This window comes from Marmota monax, unplaced genomic scaffold (assembly GCF_021218885.2).
Source record: "Marmota monax isolate L192 unplaced genomic scaffold, Marmota_monax_Labrador192_F-V1.1 WCK01_AAM20220418_F8-fsc00048, whole genome shotgun sequence".
NCBI classification, from domain to species: domain Eukaryota; kingdom Metazoa; phylum Chordata; class Mammalia; order Rodentia; family Sciuridae; genus Marmota; species Marmota monax.
Genome location: NW_026694895.1, coordinates 9,316,838 through 9,335,253, shown reverse-complemented (window position 1 = coordinate 9,335,253; position 18,416 = coordinate 9,316,838). Strand labels below are relative to the sequence as shown.

General features: G+C 35.2%; 1 protein-coding gene across 6 annotated transcripts in view; it reads left to right on the top strand.

Moving 5' to 3' along the window:
- Mbd5 (methyl-CpG binding domain protein 5) overlaps window positions 1–18,416 on the top strand; it is a 416,793-nt gene that overhangs the window by 376,132 nt on the left and 22,245 nt on the right. For 5 of the 6 annotated variants that reach the window (XM_046426967.2, XM_058573478.1, XM_058573476.1 and 2 more), the window contains 3 exons: window positions 8,464–9,489; window positions 11,077–11,285; window positions 15,054–16,262. In XM_046426967.2, the coding sequence (XP_046282923.1) occupies window positions 8,464–9,489; window positions 11,077–11,285; window positions 15,054–16,262 (2,444 nt within the window). The remainder of the gene's footprint in view (window positions 1–8,463; window positions 9,490–11,076; window positions 11,286–15,053; window positions 16,263–18,416) is intronic. The other variant, XM_058573479.1, reaches the window with a different exon arrangement.

Genomic DNA, 18,416 nt, shown 5'->3' with positions numbered 1-18,416 from the left:
CAACTTTCAGTTTTTAAAGAGAGACAAATTTCAGTACTTCAGTGGTTCCAGCTCATGTCCTGTGGTGTTTTGATATACAGAGGGAACCAAAATCAAGTGCCCTTGACTGGCAGACTTCAAAAGGCCCATGCTTCCTGGGGCTTCTGGCTATAGCACACCTGCTAACCACGTCACTAAAACACCTATCCTGGGAACCCTGGCCTCTGTAGGGGACTTGGCCCTGTCAGCATCCATACAGGAATGTGTCCCTCCCATGACCCTGTGATGTTTCACAATTTTCAAAGAAGAAAGATTTAGATTATTCTAGTAACATTCTTTCTTAATAACAATCTTCCTCCTTCCAATATAATAAAGTCATTAAATATAACCTTTTCATTTAAAATGCTTTTATATCCTATTTTCCTTAATAAAAACATTTAATCAACTCTTCTCAGCACATGAAAATATAATCATGAGGGGACAGAGTATGGATTTATGACAAATGAGGAAATAATTAAAACATTTATTTGCCTTAACTCTTAAATATATACATTGACTAATAAGAATATAAATAAACCTATCAATGAATATATTCATGAGTATTTATATAAATATATATGTATATTTTTAAACTCTGTGAAAGCAAGTGTTTTCTTTCAGCACAAAATACATTTGAAACTCAGGACAGCCATTGAAATGGTAGGTATAAGACAATGAAATAGTTGAGACCACAAAAAAAAATGCTTTGGGTAAAAGACTACAAAGTAATGTGTTTAATTTTTTTGTTCTTGTGTTTATTTATTCTCAGAACATGCCAGTAGAGAAAATAAGGGAAGTTGTCATCCCTTACATTGTTTAGATGAGCCTACAAGTACAGAAATTTTAAGGGATGAAATGTCCAAGGGCAAATTATACTATATGTTAGCCTTCTCAAAGTATGGGAAGTTTGTGTGGAAATAATCATCTAGTCTCATACAGACTAATGTAGACTGAAGAAAGAGGCAGAGGCTCATCGAAGGTGGTTAACTAGATTAATAACAATAGTCACTATTGAAAGTATTTCCACCAAATTTTTGAATAACTAGATTTTATTCTTCTGAGGCACAAGGCTTATAGGTTAAAATTTGCTCTGTGCTCTTGTTATTTAACCAGACAACAAAACTGTATTAAATTCTGGGATGTGTGATAAAAACCTATGTCTATTCTTTTAGTTAAATTTTTGCAAAATGAGCCATTTCTTCTTTGCTGTAAGATATTTTTACTACAGGCAATGTCTTGCTGTTTAAGAAGGTTTCCTAATATCAGAGTTAAACCATTTGTTTTGTTTACATGTTCCAGGTTAAATGTTTCCTTGTGTACAAAGAAAAAGTTAAAATATGTTTGACTTTAGACATTGAGTCTATGTAATCAATGGTGATAACAGAACTCAGAGTGGTGTGATATGTTTGTTGATTCAATTATCTATTTTGTACCTTTCAAGAAATAAATTGCCCCAGTGTGCAAATTGGGAGAATTTTATTCCACTGCCATACATTATGCTCACTTATAAAGCCAATAGAAGGCTTTAAGTTCTCTAGGTAATACCTAACCTGTTATTTCCTACAATCCAGTAGCCCAAAAACATTTAAGTAATTTCAAAAAATGCCTACATTCTAGAGAGTAATGTCAGCTCTACACAAATTTGACTCATAAATAATGCTCAAAAATACCCTATTGCATCATCAAAATGGATTTCATTTCTACATGCATGTTGTACTAAATAATTCAAATCATGAAGTTCTTACTTTCTAGGAACTTAAACATTATTGCCAGCCAACTAAAGAGTAGAGGAAGGATTATCTTTTTTAAATTACTATACTTATTGCAAATTCAAAGTAAAAACTTACCTTTTTATTAACTAGGAGTGGAACTAGATAGACAGAAGTCTGGAGGAGTCTCTGAGGTATCTCTGGTGTTGGAACTAGCCCAGGGAAGCTCAGTATCTATTCAAGACCCAGGGGCACAGGTACAAGAGAGAATATTCATCAGACATAGAGCAGGGCTCCTCTGCTGGATGACCCCCCAGGGACCCCTTTCAGATGCTTCCTGGAGCACAACTCCATTCCCCAAAGATTGAGAGGCCTGGTCCCAAAACAGTGTTTTTCAACTTTTTCTCACAATAAGAAATTAACGTGTATTATAGTCCACTAGACATACATATTTAATGCATAACAAAATTTTCATGAAAAAATGCTTATTACTTATGATGTACTTTGGTACTTTCAGTCCCATTCTATCACATTCTTTTTCTGTGACAGTCAAGACATACTGAAATGATTTTAGCAACCCCTGACATATCATCTATTTAAACTATCAGAAACAGTTTCCACAAAGTAGCTATGCAATGTTCTCCCTATTTTATTTTCTTTTTTATTTCACTTATCAAAAAATACTAGTTGGGGCATACTAAACTAATTTTGCATCCCACTACTGTGTCTCAAAACTGTTTTAGAATATTTGTGAGATAATTTGTCATTTACTGAGCACCTAGGATGTGGTAGGCACTGTTGTAGCACTGCAGACAAAATGGGATATCATAGAAGGATACAAAGATGGCCATGTTAGAAACAGCATTCTCCACTCCTTAAACAAAATAAGGTAATATGTCCAGCTGCCATTCATGAAGTATTTCAACTATTATTCATGCATAGTCAGAAAACAGAAATCCCACCAAGCTAGGGATTTAACCTCTTCTCTCAATTCTTGTGACTTCATAATACATACTAAGAAAAATGGGATTAAAGAGGCATTTGGGGTTTTTTTAAAACAAAAACTTCATTATTTGAGTAATCTGAAAAAAATTCAAGCATATTTAAATTACTTTCAGCAGTTTTCAGAGTTATTCTATGTTAGCAAAGTAAACAACATGATCAGTCACAGGATTTTTTTTTCTTTTTGTAACTTCATTATTACCACAAGACTGACCTCCTCCATGTCGTCATAACTATGGGGAGGTCATTCCCCAGATTTAAGCTGGATCCCTTCCCCACCCCAGCAGCTGGTCCTATTGTGGGAGGACAGCGTCTCCTCAGACATTGCCATTGCTCCCTTCTGTCTTCCCTACCTTCTGTGTGCTTTAGTTTTGGGACCAGCTACTAGTCACTAAGTCTTCCTTTCTATTGGAAAGAAGGCATATTAGGGATTTATAGTGGAGTCCAAAGCACAAAGATGGAGGTTGATTTGTTTTTATAAATGCATATTACCATGCTCTGTTACTAAGACATGAAAATATTAATCATGTCTTATTGGAAGATCTAGACTTCTCTTAAGTTACCTTCTGATTTATTATTATTCAAAATCAGTCCTTTAAATATAGAGATCCCCATTTCAATGAGATTGAAAAACATTTATTAGACCACTAGACCATCCTAAGTTCTGTTATCTCTAGAGCATTTATTTTCTTGTTTTCAATTGTCTTATTTTTTACATTGCTGGGGATTGAACCCAGGGTGTAGTGTGCCAGACAAGTGCTCTAATACAGAGATATACCCATTAGAAGCACTTATTTCTATTAATGACTACAATTGACCATTGGTAAGTGTAAAGTACACTTACTAGAGCAAATGATAAAGGTCAAGTGTGAAGAATACTTTGTATATGACTCAGTTCTTACATTTTGGGTTATGGGTAAAAATAAAAATCAGCATTTGGGCATAAACCAATATGTATTCAAAGTTGAAGATATATAGATCAAGCTAGTATAATAACATTTCTTATATACTATATTGATCTGCTTGGTATGAACTTCATGCCCTTTTTTTGCACACATACAAAGTCATGTGTAACAGTATTTAAGAGTAAGCCGTATAACAGTTTAGCACAGTATAAATAATGACTTTCTCAAAGAATGTTAATGCAGGAAGAAGAAATAAATTTAAAGAGGCACACGTTGCCTTAGTTTTGAAGAGCAAGTCTAAAACCAAAGCAAATAAAACATCTTAAGAATTAATATTAGGAAAATTCCTTTAAAAGCTTCTGATGCTATTTCTGTAAAGACACACATAGACAAATATACATATATGTATAAAAACTGTAAATCTGTGTAGATTATTGTTCATATTCAGAAATCTACCCCCACTGGGCAAAGTACCACTGCTTCCTCATCAGACTAGACACCTCAATCACTGGGGGTCTAGGCATGTGACCCCAATAACAACTAAGTTTATTTGGGTGACTTTTCATTCTTCTCTCCTACTATTTAAAAGCAACAGACTCCTTCCTTGAATCATAATTATGGATACTTCTCTGTTGCAAATTAAGGATAATAAAGAATAGTAACTTCTAAGGAAAACTCATCTACAAAGCCTTGCCATGTATATGCTAGAGTATTTAGAAAATGAAAGTGCCAGTTTATGGTGACTGGTGTGAAATAATCATTATTTCTAATTAAAGGACTAAGTTGTTCCAGAATCCCAGCCACCTTTTGATTATTAACTGCTAAACATTTAATGGATAATTTACTTTTTAGAAAATTCTTAGCCACTATTTCTTTCATTAGATTAAGCACAAAACATGTTGGCTGGATGGGGAAAAAAAAAAAACTGTCTTAACACAACACTTTCCCCATATGCTTCAACATACCATAAGGTTTTTATGCAGAACTATGAAATAGGTTCACCAGATAGTGCCTATTTAAGATTAAGTGGTTCAAGAGTAAACAATCTCCAACTTCCCCTCCAGCTATAAAAATTCATCCAAATTCTTGTTCCTTTTTGAATGACCTTGAGCAATAATGAATAACTAAGAATTCAGAGTATATTGGGGTCAACTTCTCCCACTGTAAGGGAATTTTTAACTCAGACTACCTGAGAGCCTTCTGAACTAATTTGTCATCTTCCACCCATGACCTTCCCATTGTGCCTTATCTCCTGAAATTGGACCAACACACTATAAAGTCAGTTTTCACCTTCTCCACATACCTACACACAGAGCATCAAATTATCTAATTTCCAGAAATTGAGTGCAGGTTTTATGACCTTACTAGATATTCAACCAACAAGTATTTTTTTGAATGTCAGCCATGTGTCAGAGATTGTGTGGAGGCTTGAAATTAAAAAGGAAAATAAGAAATGATTCTTCCCTTGAATGGTTTAGAAAATGGCCTCAGATTTCTTCACTGTTGTCACAAAGCAACAAGTTTAACTGTGAGCAGAGGGAGCTGGGATTTGGGAAGGCCACACACCTTCTCAGTCATTTCTTTGTTTTGGGGAAACACAAGACTGACTCTTCATTACCTTCCATCCATATTATCTATATTTTTTAAAGTTATTCTGCTTCTACTAAGAACCCCTTTTTAATCTCCTTTTCATTTCTTAAGTCCCTGATCAAATATTATCACTTATGTAGTTTTGAGACATCTTTAGTTTATAATGTCCCCTTGTTCTATACACCTGTTATAGCTCTTAGCATATTGCATTGTAGTTACACTAGCTAATATGTGGAAAGCACTTTCAAATTTCCTAATTTATAATAAAATGTTCAATATATATTAGGAAGGAAAAAGGAAATTTTCTATATTGCTTTGCCTAAACTGAGTTCCTGGAGGAAATGGCAAGTTTTTAAAAGTTCGTATCACCATTCTATCCTATTGTACAGCAGAGTGTAACTATTTGTTGAATTGATTTGTTGAAAATTAAAATAAAAAATACATCTTGATTCATGTATTACCTTTAATATACTTGTTATCCACTACCATCTTGTTGATAAGACAAAAATATACTATACTTTTTAGTTGTAATTCCTCAAGAATATTCGGATGGAGAGATTTTAAAATATGTTATCCCCAAATGACTCCTTCCTTGAATCATAAATATGGATACTTCTCTGTTGCAAATTAAGGATAATAGAGAATAGTAACCTCTAAGGAAAACTTTCATCTACAAAGCCTTGCAATGTGTATGCTACAGTATTTTGAAAATGAACTCTGCCTATGGTGAGAGGAATGGTGATCTCTGCATTTAAGTATGCCATTATTTAGCAGGTAGGAAAAATTGTCACTGATAGTGATTACTAGTAAATAAGACTTTACTAGCTCATTTAAAAAGATGGTTTCCAAATGCAAATAATGCACAGTACTTGTACATGGAAATAACAGTAAGATTGAAAAAGCAATGAAATATTTAAGATGTTGATTGTTTTGTAAAAAATATGAATTAATATTTAAAGAATTGTATATCATATGCCAACTTCAGCATTTGGGATGTCCTCTTACCCTAATCTTTGTGAACATAGTCATTATTTCATGATAATATTTCATAAATATTTATACTTTTTCAAGGAGGTTTTTTTTTACCTCATTCTTCAAATAAAACACTGAGAGCTTAAAAAAAGAAAAAGTAGATTATGACAAATGAGGAAAATTACAAATCCTTGTTATGGAGATACTCTGTGAAGTGACTCAGATATACTGATTTTTACTTCTGTTAAACACAGCACCACTACTAAGGTCATCACTGCTAATGACTACCACTGTCAGCAATAATTAGAAGAATAACTCCTTATATTTATATAGATTTTTACACCTTACAGACTTTTCACTTATTTTTTATTCTCACAACAATAATGCCAATGATAGAATATTTTCTAAGGAAAAAAATCCAGTGGTAGCAAAGAATATGTACATAGATGTTCATCCCCATGTTAAATATAATGATGCAAAGTTGAAATATAAATGCCAAGCTTTATCAGAATGTCTTAATAAATATAGTCAGTTCATTTACTACACAGTGAACAGTATAATTACAAAATTAATACATCAAAAAGTAGAAAAATTGTGTTATTCTAGAGGGTAAAAAAATGAAGAATATAAAATTATATGGATACTAATATTACAACTAAGGAAACACTTCTGTGTATTTGGATCTGGCTTCGATGGTAATATGGTCAAATATAAAAGTAAAATGTTCCAGTTATTTTAGTTTTTCAGTGACACTGGTATTGTTCATTATACCATATACGTGTTTATTACTGTAAAATAAAATTAAAAGCATATGCTTATAATAACAAAATATTTGTTAAACATATGATTACAGTTAATAATGCATCTTTTTAGGGGAGACTTTTTACCAAAAAATGATTGTAGGTTCCTTTTCAGTAGAATGTGGGCTTTTCTTTCCCAACTCCACCAACCCTTGAGCATTTGATCACTTGGGGTGATTTCAAAGAACACTGGTGCCTGGCTGTATCCTAAGAGATGAATTTTTCAGTGGATTTGGGTTTAAGCACAGGTATTGGATTGTTTAGGTGTGTTGTTTTTTTTTTAATTCTCTGTCTATAATTCTATTGTAGCTTGGGTTGAAAATCACTAATACAATCTTAAGAAATTGTCTGAATTTTCATCTTTAGAATAAGACTTTCAAGAATAAGAATGCTATTTGGATGCTAATTAGACTGATCTAATTTAAGGAATTTTAAAAACAAAGTATCTTTATACTATCAGAATGGCAAGATCAGTAATCATCTTATTCATTGTTAAAAATAATATAAAATAGAATATTGGTGAGAGATGAGCACTATCCTACACTGTTTGTAGAAATGTAAACTGAGTGTATTGATCAATTTCACTGAAGGGCTTAACAGTATGTCTTCAAAGCTTTTAAAATATGGAAATCTTTCTGTCCTTGCTATTCCACATTTAAGAATCTATCGTTAGAAAATAATAGGACAAAATGGCAAAGATATATTAATAAAAATGTTTATCATAATTTTGCCTATAATAGTAAAAAAATGGAAGCAATCAAAACATTCATGAGTGGGTTGATTAAATTGTGTATAGATCAATAAATGGCACTAGTAAAATGATTCTGTAGCTCTATGTGAGTTAACATGGGAAGATGGTCACAGTATGTGGATAAATGAAAAAGTTATAGCATTATAGCATGATACTAATTTATTTAAATATATATATACACACATGCACACACGCGCACGCGCGCACACACACACACACACAGAGGCAGAGAAAATCCTGAAAGCTATATAACTAAAATATCAATAGTCATTGTTTCCATAAGTGTTTTTATATTCTGCTTTATACTTTTTCATACAGTCTAGGTTTGTGGAGGGTTTGGGGTTTTTTCATTAAAACTAAGTACTAGTTTTACAAATAAAAATGGAAATTTTAAAAAATGAAAAGTATATATCTTCAAAAGTGAAGCTTTGCACTTTTATTTCCCCAGTTGAATAAACTACAAAAGACTCTCCCATCTTCACCCTAATTGTGAAAAACAAGCTATTTGATATTCAACAAGTTATTTTTTAAAATGCCACACTTTTTTAACATGTTTATTTTTCCAAGTAGGTTAAGTCCCAGTAAGAGATATAAAATCATCTCTGATACAGTTAATCTAGTTACAACCAATGAAGATGCCATGTAACAAATAAATTGAAATGTATCTTAATATCCATAATTACTAACAGGGTTTCTTTCTTTCTTTTGCATTTTAGGCAGTTCAGGCCCATCATCCTCCATAGCCATAGCTGGTACCAATCACCCCGCCATCACAAAGACAACGTCTGTTCTTCAAGATGGCGTCATCGTCACCACCGCAGCTGGAAACCCACTGCAGAGTCAGCTGCCCATTGGGAGTGATTTTCCTTTTGTTGGCCAGGAGCACGCACTTCATTTTCCACCCAACAGCACTTCAAACAACCATCTTCCACACCCCTTGAACCCCAGCCTCCTCAGTTCTCTACCTATCTCTTTGCCAGTGAATCAACAGCATCTCCTAAACCAGAATCTATTAAATATCCTCCAGCCTTCAGCAGGAGAAGGCAAGTCTGAGATCAACCTCCACCCTTTAGGTTTTCTCAACCCGAATGTAAACGCTGCTTTAGCTTTTCTCTCCGGTGACATGGATGGGCAGGTATTACAGCCTGTTCACTTTCAGCTCTTAGCTGCTCTGCTTCAGAACCAAGCCCAAGCAGCTGCCATGCTTCCCCTGCCATCTCTCAATCTGACCATCTCAGATCTTTTGCAACAGCAAAATACCCCTTTACCCTCATTAACACAGATGACAGCCCCACCAGACCATTTGCCAAGCAATCAGTCAGACAACAGCCGAGCTGAGACCCTTTTAACCAGCCCCTTGGGGAACCCTTTACCAAGCTTTGCAGGCAGTGACACTACTTTTAACCCCCTGTTCCTCCCAGCTGTCACTGGGGCCTCAGGATTAATGGCCTTGAATCCCCAGCTGTTGGGAGGTGTTCTGAACTCGGCATCGGCCAACACCGCTAATCATCCAGAGGTTTCCATAGCAACCTCCTCCCAGGCAACCACTACCACAACCACTACATCATCAGCAGTGGCAGCACTGACTGTCTCAACACTTGGTGGGACAGCAGTGGTGTCAATGGCCGAAACATTGCTGAATATATCTAATAATGCTGGGAATACACCTGGTCCAGCTAAACTCAACAGTAACTCTGTGGTGCCACAGCTACTTAACCCTCTACTGGGGACAGGTCTGCTTGGTAAGTTAAATTTTTTCACAAATTTTTTAAAAAGAAACGTTTTTCTAATTCTATTTTCTCCTTTTTAAAAACTCCATTTTGTCACACTATTTTTTAAAATGTTTTTGTTATGTCACAGCTTAAGGAACTAAATATAACAATACCCCACATGACCATAGTTATACAAACATGAGAATGACTTTTTCCTTTTCCCTTGTTCTAGCAATACTAAATATTATTTTAGTCTGCTTTCTCTTCTAATTCTGATGCCACCTAAACCTAACCTACCCATCATTCTCTTAAGCCAAGTAGCATCTTATTTTTCAAATAATAAAGCACAGGTACATCTTAAAAATAATTTTTATTTCAATTTTAGTTGGTGTGGCATCACAGGGTTAGTATGAGCAGCTGCACAGTGGCTGGAAACAGCTTGAGGAAGTGTTTTCCAGGTGAACCCTAAATAAACAAATCTAAACACTTGTCCAGCAAAACATAAACAAGGCATAAAAACACTGAAAGCTAAAGTCTGTCCAAGTTCAAGGAACAATCCCTCTAGCTGTTGCTAGATTTCCTCAGAATTATTCTTTTTAGATGTTTGTGGCTTAAAAACAAAGTCTTTCTTATGCATTGTCCTCTCTCAAAGAGTTAGAAAATGATGTTAAGCGTATTTAACTCTTGAATGCAGGTAACTATAATGTAAAACATAGGGATGGTGTCCATAAAGTCCAGAAGCATATGCAAATACACATGATGTGGTCAAGGCCATGTTCAGTGTGTAAAAAAAAATAAGTTTATGTTTCTAGATATTACGGACATCTTTAATAATAATAATTAGTTTTATCTGGCATAAATCATTGTAATTAAAAAATCTAAGTAGGATCACAAATCTACATATTTCAAGTTATAGGGGAATTTCTATGAAATTGTCCTCAAAATAATTTCAGTACTTTCAAAACAATTTTGAATATAAATTTAGTTATTAAATAATGCTAATTAATTATATGATAGTTATCTTAAAGATTATGATAATGGATTATTTTGTTTTGTTAGTTTTCCTTACAATTTTAATTTTAGGTGACCTACCTTATACTCCAAAACAAAATGCATTTATCTAAACTAAATCTCTAATTTTATTTGGTGGTCTTTATTTATGATTGTGGCTTAACAATGAAAGTTTATAAACAAGGCCTGATCAGACCCACTCATTTAAGTTATCTGATCAAGTATGTATGATTACTAAAATATTTTAGGACTAATTTCTACCTTTAATTGTAGACATTCTCATAAAAAGAGAGCCAAGAAATCACATAACATTGACACTCAATATATAAGGATTAGTTAATGAATAGAGCAACTTCTAAGTAAGTAATCTTTGCATGATATAAAATCCAAAAACTAATTATGCAAGATAAAACTAAATAATAAAGCTACCCTTTCTTTACCACTTAGTAAGACTTTGAGAAGAAAAAAAAAAAGAAATGAAATGAATAAATGAACTACCCATTAAGTTCAGCTTCTAGTTTTGTTTTAGGAATTCTCAGGTACAAAGACAGGCATAGGATCTCTGAAGGATCACATTGACTTGTATTTATGTTTTTCAAACTGTAGGTGATATGTCATCAATAAACAATACTTTGAATAACCATCAACTGACTCATCTACAGTCGATGTTAAACAACAATCAGATGTTTCCTCCAAATCAGCAACAACAGCAACTCCTCCATGGGTACCAGAATCTCCAGGCCTTCCAAGGACAGTCCACTGTTCCTTGCCCGGCTAACAATAACCCCATGGCTTGTCTGTTTCAGAACTTCCAGGTACTCACCTTCCACTTTTGTAGAAACCAATGTCTGGGTTTGTTTAAATATTTACTTTGGGGGAAAGAGTGAAAAAAGTAGATTTTATACCTTTTTATATCTATTTACTGTTATTTCTCAATATTGAGTATTATTCAATAGGCCAGTCCTTTGTTCAAAGGTAATTTTGTTTTATGTAGTAGTCTTTTTTGAAACTCCGAATGTCACTCTCTTAAACGCTTTTGTCTTTCTCATTGCACTCTTGATTAGGACCCTCATCCTTATTAATATACCCACTGACCTCACTTCTCCAGGCTCAGCTTTCAGCCCTGATCCTGGGCTTCTGCCATATAGTCTTTTATTTCTATGAAGTAAATTAATCCCTGATAGATTAAGGGGTCTGATGGAAGAAGTACCACTAAATAAATATAAGAAGAAAATATATAAGATTTTAAATATATATATATATATATATATATATACACACACACACACACACACACACACACACACATTTGTGTGTGTGTGTATGAGAGAGAGAAAGAGAAAGAGACAGAGAAGTTTCTGTAAGCAAAACAAAAAACCAAAAAGTCAAAAGAAAAAGAAGTAACAGAGCTGACTATATAAAACTTTTAAATCTCTGTACAATATCAAGGATATTCTGAACAAAATTAGACAACCAACTGGTAGAAAGATATTTATATAATATATACCAAATCATTGACACCTGTAATATAGAAAGAACTCCTATGAATCAAGAACAAAAAGGATAATTGATTAGAAAAATGAACAATACATATAGATAATTCATAGAAAGTGAAATATAATTGATTAATAAAATACAAAAATAATAATCAAAGTTATACAAATTAAAATGCTGTGTCCATCAAAATGATGTATCTATTTCTGACAAGAGTATGACGGAATTGATTTCTCACTCTTTTGTTAGTCTGTTTGAAAGCAGGAGGGTAATTTGGCAGTATATAAAGTTTTTAAATACACACATCTCTGTGCCCAGAAGTTCAACTTTTATGTTTCCATTTAAGAGAAATCTTCAAATGTGAACAAAATGGTGCATACCAGAATTTTGATTACATGAATTAAGTATCCATCAGCAGGAAAATAGTTAAATGTGTTATAGTGTATCCATCTACCTAGTAACTTAAAAGATTAACTAGACTTAAACAATCCAATATGGAAAAAATCTGTAAGACTAAAGACTTCAATACTGCTCTATTGCCAAAACAGTACTACAGTAAAATTACATTCATTTTGAAAAAAAGGAAAAGGAAGGAAGGAAGGGGGAAAGAAACTAGGTTTCCTTTATAATTCACCTACACAATTTAACATATTAAAAAGTCTGCAAGGGCTGGGGATGTGACTCAGTGATAGAGTACTTGCTTAGCATGCATGAAGTCCTAGGTTCAATTCCCACCCCCCAAAAAGTAAATAAAGTGTCTGCAAGGAGTGCTCCAGCACTGGTTACTTCTGAAAAAGGAATGGAATAGGAGTGGAGTAGGTATTTGGGGTGCAGAACAGTGATGTAGAAAGCTTTTATCTCTTTTGACAATAATAAAACATTCACATGTATCTTGTATAATAAAATAATTCAGAAAGGAGGAAGAAGTGTTCAACCATGTCACCAAAAAAAGCAAGCAAGATAAAGCCTGAAGAGAATTCACTAGACTTAGCTATTAGTACTTAACCAGTGAGTTGGTAGAATGTAGTTTTGGTAGAGTAATGGGAGCAGGAACCAGATTGCCATAGATGGAATGGTGAATGGAATATTAGGTGTGTATTATGCCAGGCCCAGTGGCTTACACCTGTAATCCCAGGTTCTTGGGCGGCTGAGGCAGGAGGATCACAGGTTCAAAACAAGGGTGAAGTGCTAAGCAAGGGTGAAGTGCTAAGCAATTCAGTGAGACCCTGTTTAAATAAAACACAAAATAGGGTTGGTGATGTTGCTCAGTGGTTGAGTGCCCCTGAGTTCAATCCCTAGTACCAAAAAAAAAAAAAGAGTGTAGATTACATTTTCAAAACCTTAACTATGCAGAACATAAGAGAAATAGGGAATACTCCATGGGGAAACTTCAAATAGAACACAATTTTAAAATATGGAAGCCATGCACATGATTATATGCCAAAGGAGAGAGCCACAAAAGTGAGAGACTGAGCATGAAGAGAAGGAATAACAAATGAGGCAAGATACCTGAGGGAGAGGGCTTGGCATCCAAAGCCTTAATGGAGAGCTTACCCACAGAGCACAGAAGGAGCCCCTCTTATCCTGGGAAGTAGGACAAGACAGAGGACAGGTATAGTTGCTGAGAAATGTGTGCTGTCACAGAGCAGGGAATATCAGAGGTATAAGAGAATATGAGAACTCTTATCTGGTAGGCTGCATGCTCTAAGTAAGGTCATTCACTAAGAATAATGCAGGAGATGGCATAGCCACCAGCCTGAAGAAGTAGAGGAAGATTTGAATAGTTGTGGAGAGTAAGAATGATATCTAATGAGAAGATCACAGGATTGAAGGGCAGCAATGGCCCATAGTGGAGGTTGAAAGCCATAAATTCCTATCCACAAGGTATCCAGCACCCTCAGTGTAGATATAAGTAAAAGAGGCAGTTGAAATGATCCAAGATTGAGATTTTTATCTGGTAAGTATAGACAAGAGGATAATAGCAAGAGAGTAGTTGATGTGTTGTTGTATCCAAGGTTGTATTTTAGTTAGGAAGGGCATAGAAGCAGAAAGGGAGTGATCATTTCAGGGTAGGGGAGATCCAAAGTATCAAGGGTCTGGAGGAGCAATTTTCAGATAGATGTTAATGAGATTAAAATAACCTTGAGGACTTTGTCAAACTGTACTCGTCCTTCCTGTTCTACAATTCTAATGTACTCCTCTATAAGCATTCTCTCCCTTCACTCTCCCCAGTTCAGAATCATTTCTGCAGTAAGCCATGGTCACATTGACAGCGTGGGGATATCTCTTAGCCAACAGCTTGATGAGGTTGAGGAGTTAGCATTATTAGCCCATCTGAAATCTTCAAAATATAGTGTCATATCATCAAAATATTTTATCATTAAGGAAGGAGTCTATTCATTTTCTTTATTTTATTATAGATTGCATTTCACTTAGTTAAATAGAATCATCAGTGAGTTAAAAATCAGTGGGCTAAAATTTTCAAAATCTGGTTCTTTTGGTTTGGTTACCTGTGACTTGTTACCCAAGCTGCAAAGACCTTTAACCTCACAAAGTAAGTGGGTCATCATCTGAAAACATCTAGTGTCAACCACCTCAGGCTTAATTTTTCTAGAGAACATTAAAAAAGAAAGAAAATGTGTTAAGTGATTTTTAACCAAAGAAACAGTACTCAAACATGAACAAGATGTAAGCTTTTCTATGTGGGGTGACTTTTTCTTTTAATTTTGAGTCTTGTTTATTATATTTCCTTTCTTGTTAGGTCTGCTTATCTTTTTTATTTTTTATTTTTTTATTTATTTTTTAGTTGTAGATGGACACAACATGTTTATTTACTTCTTTTTCATGTGATGCTGAGGATAGAACCCAGTGCCTCACACATGCTAGGCAGGCACTATACCATCTGAGCTACAACCCCAGCCCAAGATCTGCTCATCTTTTGATAAGCTTAAAATTATGGCCTTTCTCCTCAAGGCCTTTAAATTTTTCCCTCTCTCTCTCTCCCTTTCTCTCTCTCTCTCTCTCTCTCTCTCTCTCTCTCTCTCTCTCTCTCTCTCCACCTCTCACTGCTTCCTGTCCATTTCTTTAAGGTAAGAATGCAAGAAGATGCAGCTCTCCTAAACAAAAGAATAAGCACTCAGCCGGGGCTTACGGCACTTCCTGAGAATCCAAACACTACACTTCCACCTTTCCCAGATACACCTTGTGAGCTGCAACCAAGGATCGACCCAGCTCTTGGTCAGCAGGTGAAGGATGGACTCGTCATGGGTGGCCAAGGTGATGCTTCTGTAGATGCCATTTACAAAGCAGTCGTTGATGCAGCCAGCAAAGGAATGCAAGTTGTCATCACCACTGCCGTCAACAGTACCACTCAGATCAGCCCTATTCCAGCTCTGAGTGCCATGAGTGCCTTCACTGCCTCAATTGGTGACCCACTAAACCTGTCCAGTGCTGTCAGTGCGGTCATTCATGGGCGGAACATGGGAGGTGTTGATCATGATGGCAGGCTGAGGAATGCAAGAGGGGCTCGGCTGCCCAAGAATCTAGACCATGGCAAAAACTCAAATGAAGGAGATGGGTTTGAGTATTTCAAGTCAGCTAGTTGTCACACATCCAAAAAACAGTGGGATGGGGAGCAAAGCCCCAGAGGAGAGAGAAACAGGTGGAAATATGAGGAATTTTTAGATCATCCAGGCCATATCCATAGTAGTCCTTGTCATGAAAGGCCCAACAATGTCTCTACACTGCCATTTTTGCCTGGGGAGCAGCACCCAATACTGTTACCACCAAGAAACTGTCAAGGGGATAAAGTTTTGGAGGAAAATTTCAGGTATAATAACTATAAAAGAACTATGATGAGTTTTAAGGAGAGACTAGAGAACACTGTGGAAAGATGTGCGCACATTAATGGGAACAGACCTCGACAGAGTCGGGGATTTGGAGAGCTGCTAAGCACTGCAAAGCAAGACCTAGTCCTAGAGGAGCAGTCTCCGAGTTCCTCAAATAGTTTAGAAAGTTCTCTAGTCAAAGACTACATCCATTACAATGGAGACTTTAATGCCAAAAGCATTAATGGGTGTGTGCCTAGCCCTTCAGACGCTAAAAGCATCAGTAGTGAAGATGACCTAAGGAATCCAGACTCCCCCTCTTCAAATGAGTTGATACATTATAGACCAAGGACGTTCAACGTTGGCGACTTGGTCTGGGGCCAATTCAAAGGACTGACTTCTTGGCCTGGAAAATTAGTAAGAGAAGACGACGTTCACAATTCATGTCAGCAAAGCCCAGAGGAAGGGAAGGTATACCAATCTTTATCCATTGTCAAATACTAACCTTTGTTCAGATATCAATTATTGTTTTTTGTTATCATCACTTTGGATTCTTTGGATTTGAATTTAAGATTCTTCATGACTCATTGAGGTCTCACAAGCTTCTGGAGCATAAAATGAAGAGGGGATGGTTATAGTCACCAAAATGTCATATCAACAAGGGGTGAGTTATGAAGTATTTATAGATCCCCTTAGGCTTAGAGTGGATCTAGCCCAAGAATGAGATTTCCAGAATTTTGTCAACTCTGCCTTCCTTCCCTGTGTTTACCTATTTCTTTATTTCATAATCAGAGGAGGAAGGCAAGTGTCAATCACTGGGAAAAAAAATGTGGTTAACTGGGGGAGGGTCTCTGAATATGGCAGAGGTAGGGGTTCTACTAGGCAACAGGAAGGTGAGGGAACAATGTCTCCTGCATGTGCTTACATGTGACACATAGGACTCAGCAAGGGTAAAAACTGGGTGGAGTTGCAGCAAGAAGCAGCAGGTAATGTCTGTGAGTTCAGAATGGTGTCTCCTTTCAGGAAAAGTTCTGGGCCTTTGTAACATATGGAAATGTTTAACCTCACAATCTGGTTCTACTTAACAGAATCTGATCACATATATTAAATGAAAACTCTCCATGAAACTACCATTCAATTTAGAAGAAATTAGTAGGAGTTTTCTGGTCTTTTCCCCTTTTACAAATGGTAAAATTGGCCCACTAGGCAAGAAATATGTGGAATGTTTAAAGCAGAAAAATTTATATTTGACCAGAAGGAAATAATTATACCCATTCTCCTCATATGATGAAAAAACATAATTTTTTATCTTCTTAGGTAATAAAAATTACTCTTACAGGTATATATTATTCTGTTAAAGAGTATATTACATGAAGCTATTTTAATTCTGCCCAAACTTTCACTGGAACTTAGGTTTAATGGCAGGAAACCAAAAGCATTTCTGCCAGCACAATAAAGGATTGTCTTTCTCCAAAGAACCAGGAGGTCCTTAAACCCTTACTTGTAGTGCCTAATATATACTTGTCAAGATACACTCTGGGAATAATGTTTCTAGGTTTGATAAGAAAATGAATTCCATACTCCTATTCTCAAAACATTTTATTCTCTGTGCTTTCTGAGACCAGACAAGCATTCCTTGGGTTGATAAACCCAAATATTTTTGACAGTTTATTTAAGAAATAATTAGAAACAGCAAAAAATAGACTTTTATGATATAAATGGAACTGTTACAAATACAAGATGTAGTCAATGAACTGTTTTTCCATTTCTGTGCAAATGAACCAAGCCTCTTCATGTGCCATTTTATAAGAAGCTGAACTAGAAAAGAGATTATGGCCCTCCTTCCCAGAAAACATCCTTCCTTTCCTAAGTGCCTTGTCTAAAAATCTTTTTTTTTTTTTTTTTGCCCTGGATGGAACAAAGGCATGTATTTTTAATACATTTCACATTGAACAATGATCCAAAGTCATTTTTTTGATTAATCTGTTCTAAAATCCTGAGGATGAGTTATTCACTGATGTTAAAATTTCTTTTTAAAAAAATCATGTTTTAAGAGTACAAGAAGTTATTTTGCCTCACCTAAATAAGCAACTAGTTTGTATTCACTATAAAGAAATAGTAACTCTTTCTGGAAATCCAGATTCTTCTTCTTTATTTTAGGCAATAAATTCTTAAGAAGAGGATGACATTGTTTTTGAAAATTCAATTATTCAAATATTCCTCCTCCCATTGACTAACATTGTAATTTTGCATTCTCAGGTTAAAACCTTGGTATCAAGATACATTAAAAGCATTTTAGTAATTCAGAAAACCTAATTTAAAGCACACATTTTAAGATGAAAAACTGAAAACATGTAATAAAATATTAGTGATAGCACATGAAATATTTATCATCAAAAAGCAAGATATAGCAGCCTTAAAAGCTCTCGGGCACTCAGCATTTTTAACAACCTCTAGTCTTTTCAGGATCCATCTCACTTTTGCACATAAAAAAGCAAACCACTACTTCACAACATTCTTTTTTATCCTTTGGTCCACAAAACAAAGGAAGGACTTCCTCAGGCTTTATTTAATGATGCCCAGGGAACACAATGGTGCTAGTTTATAATACCAGGAAAAAAAATA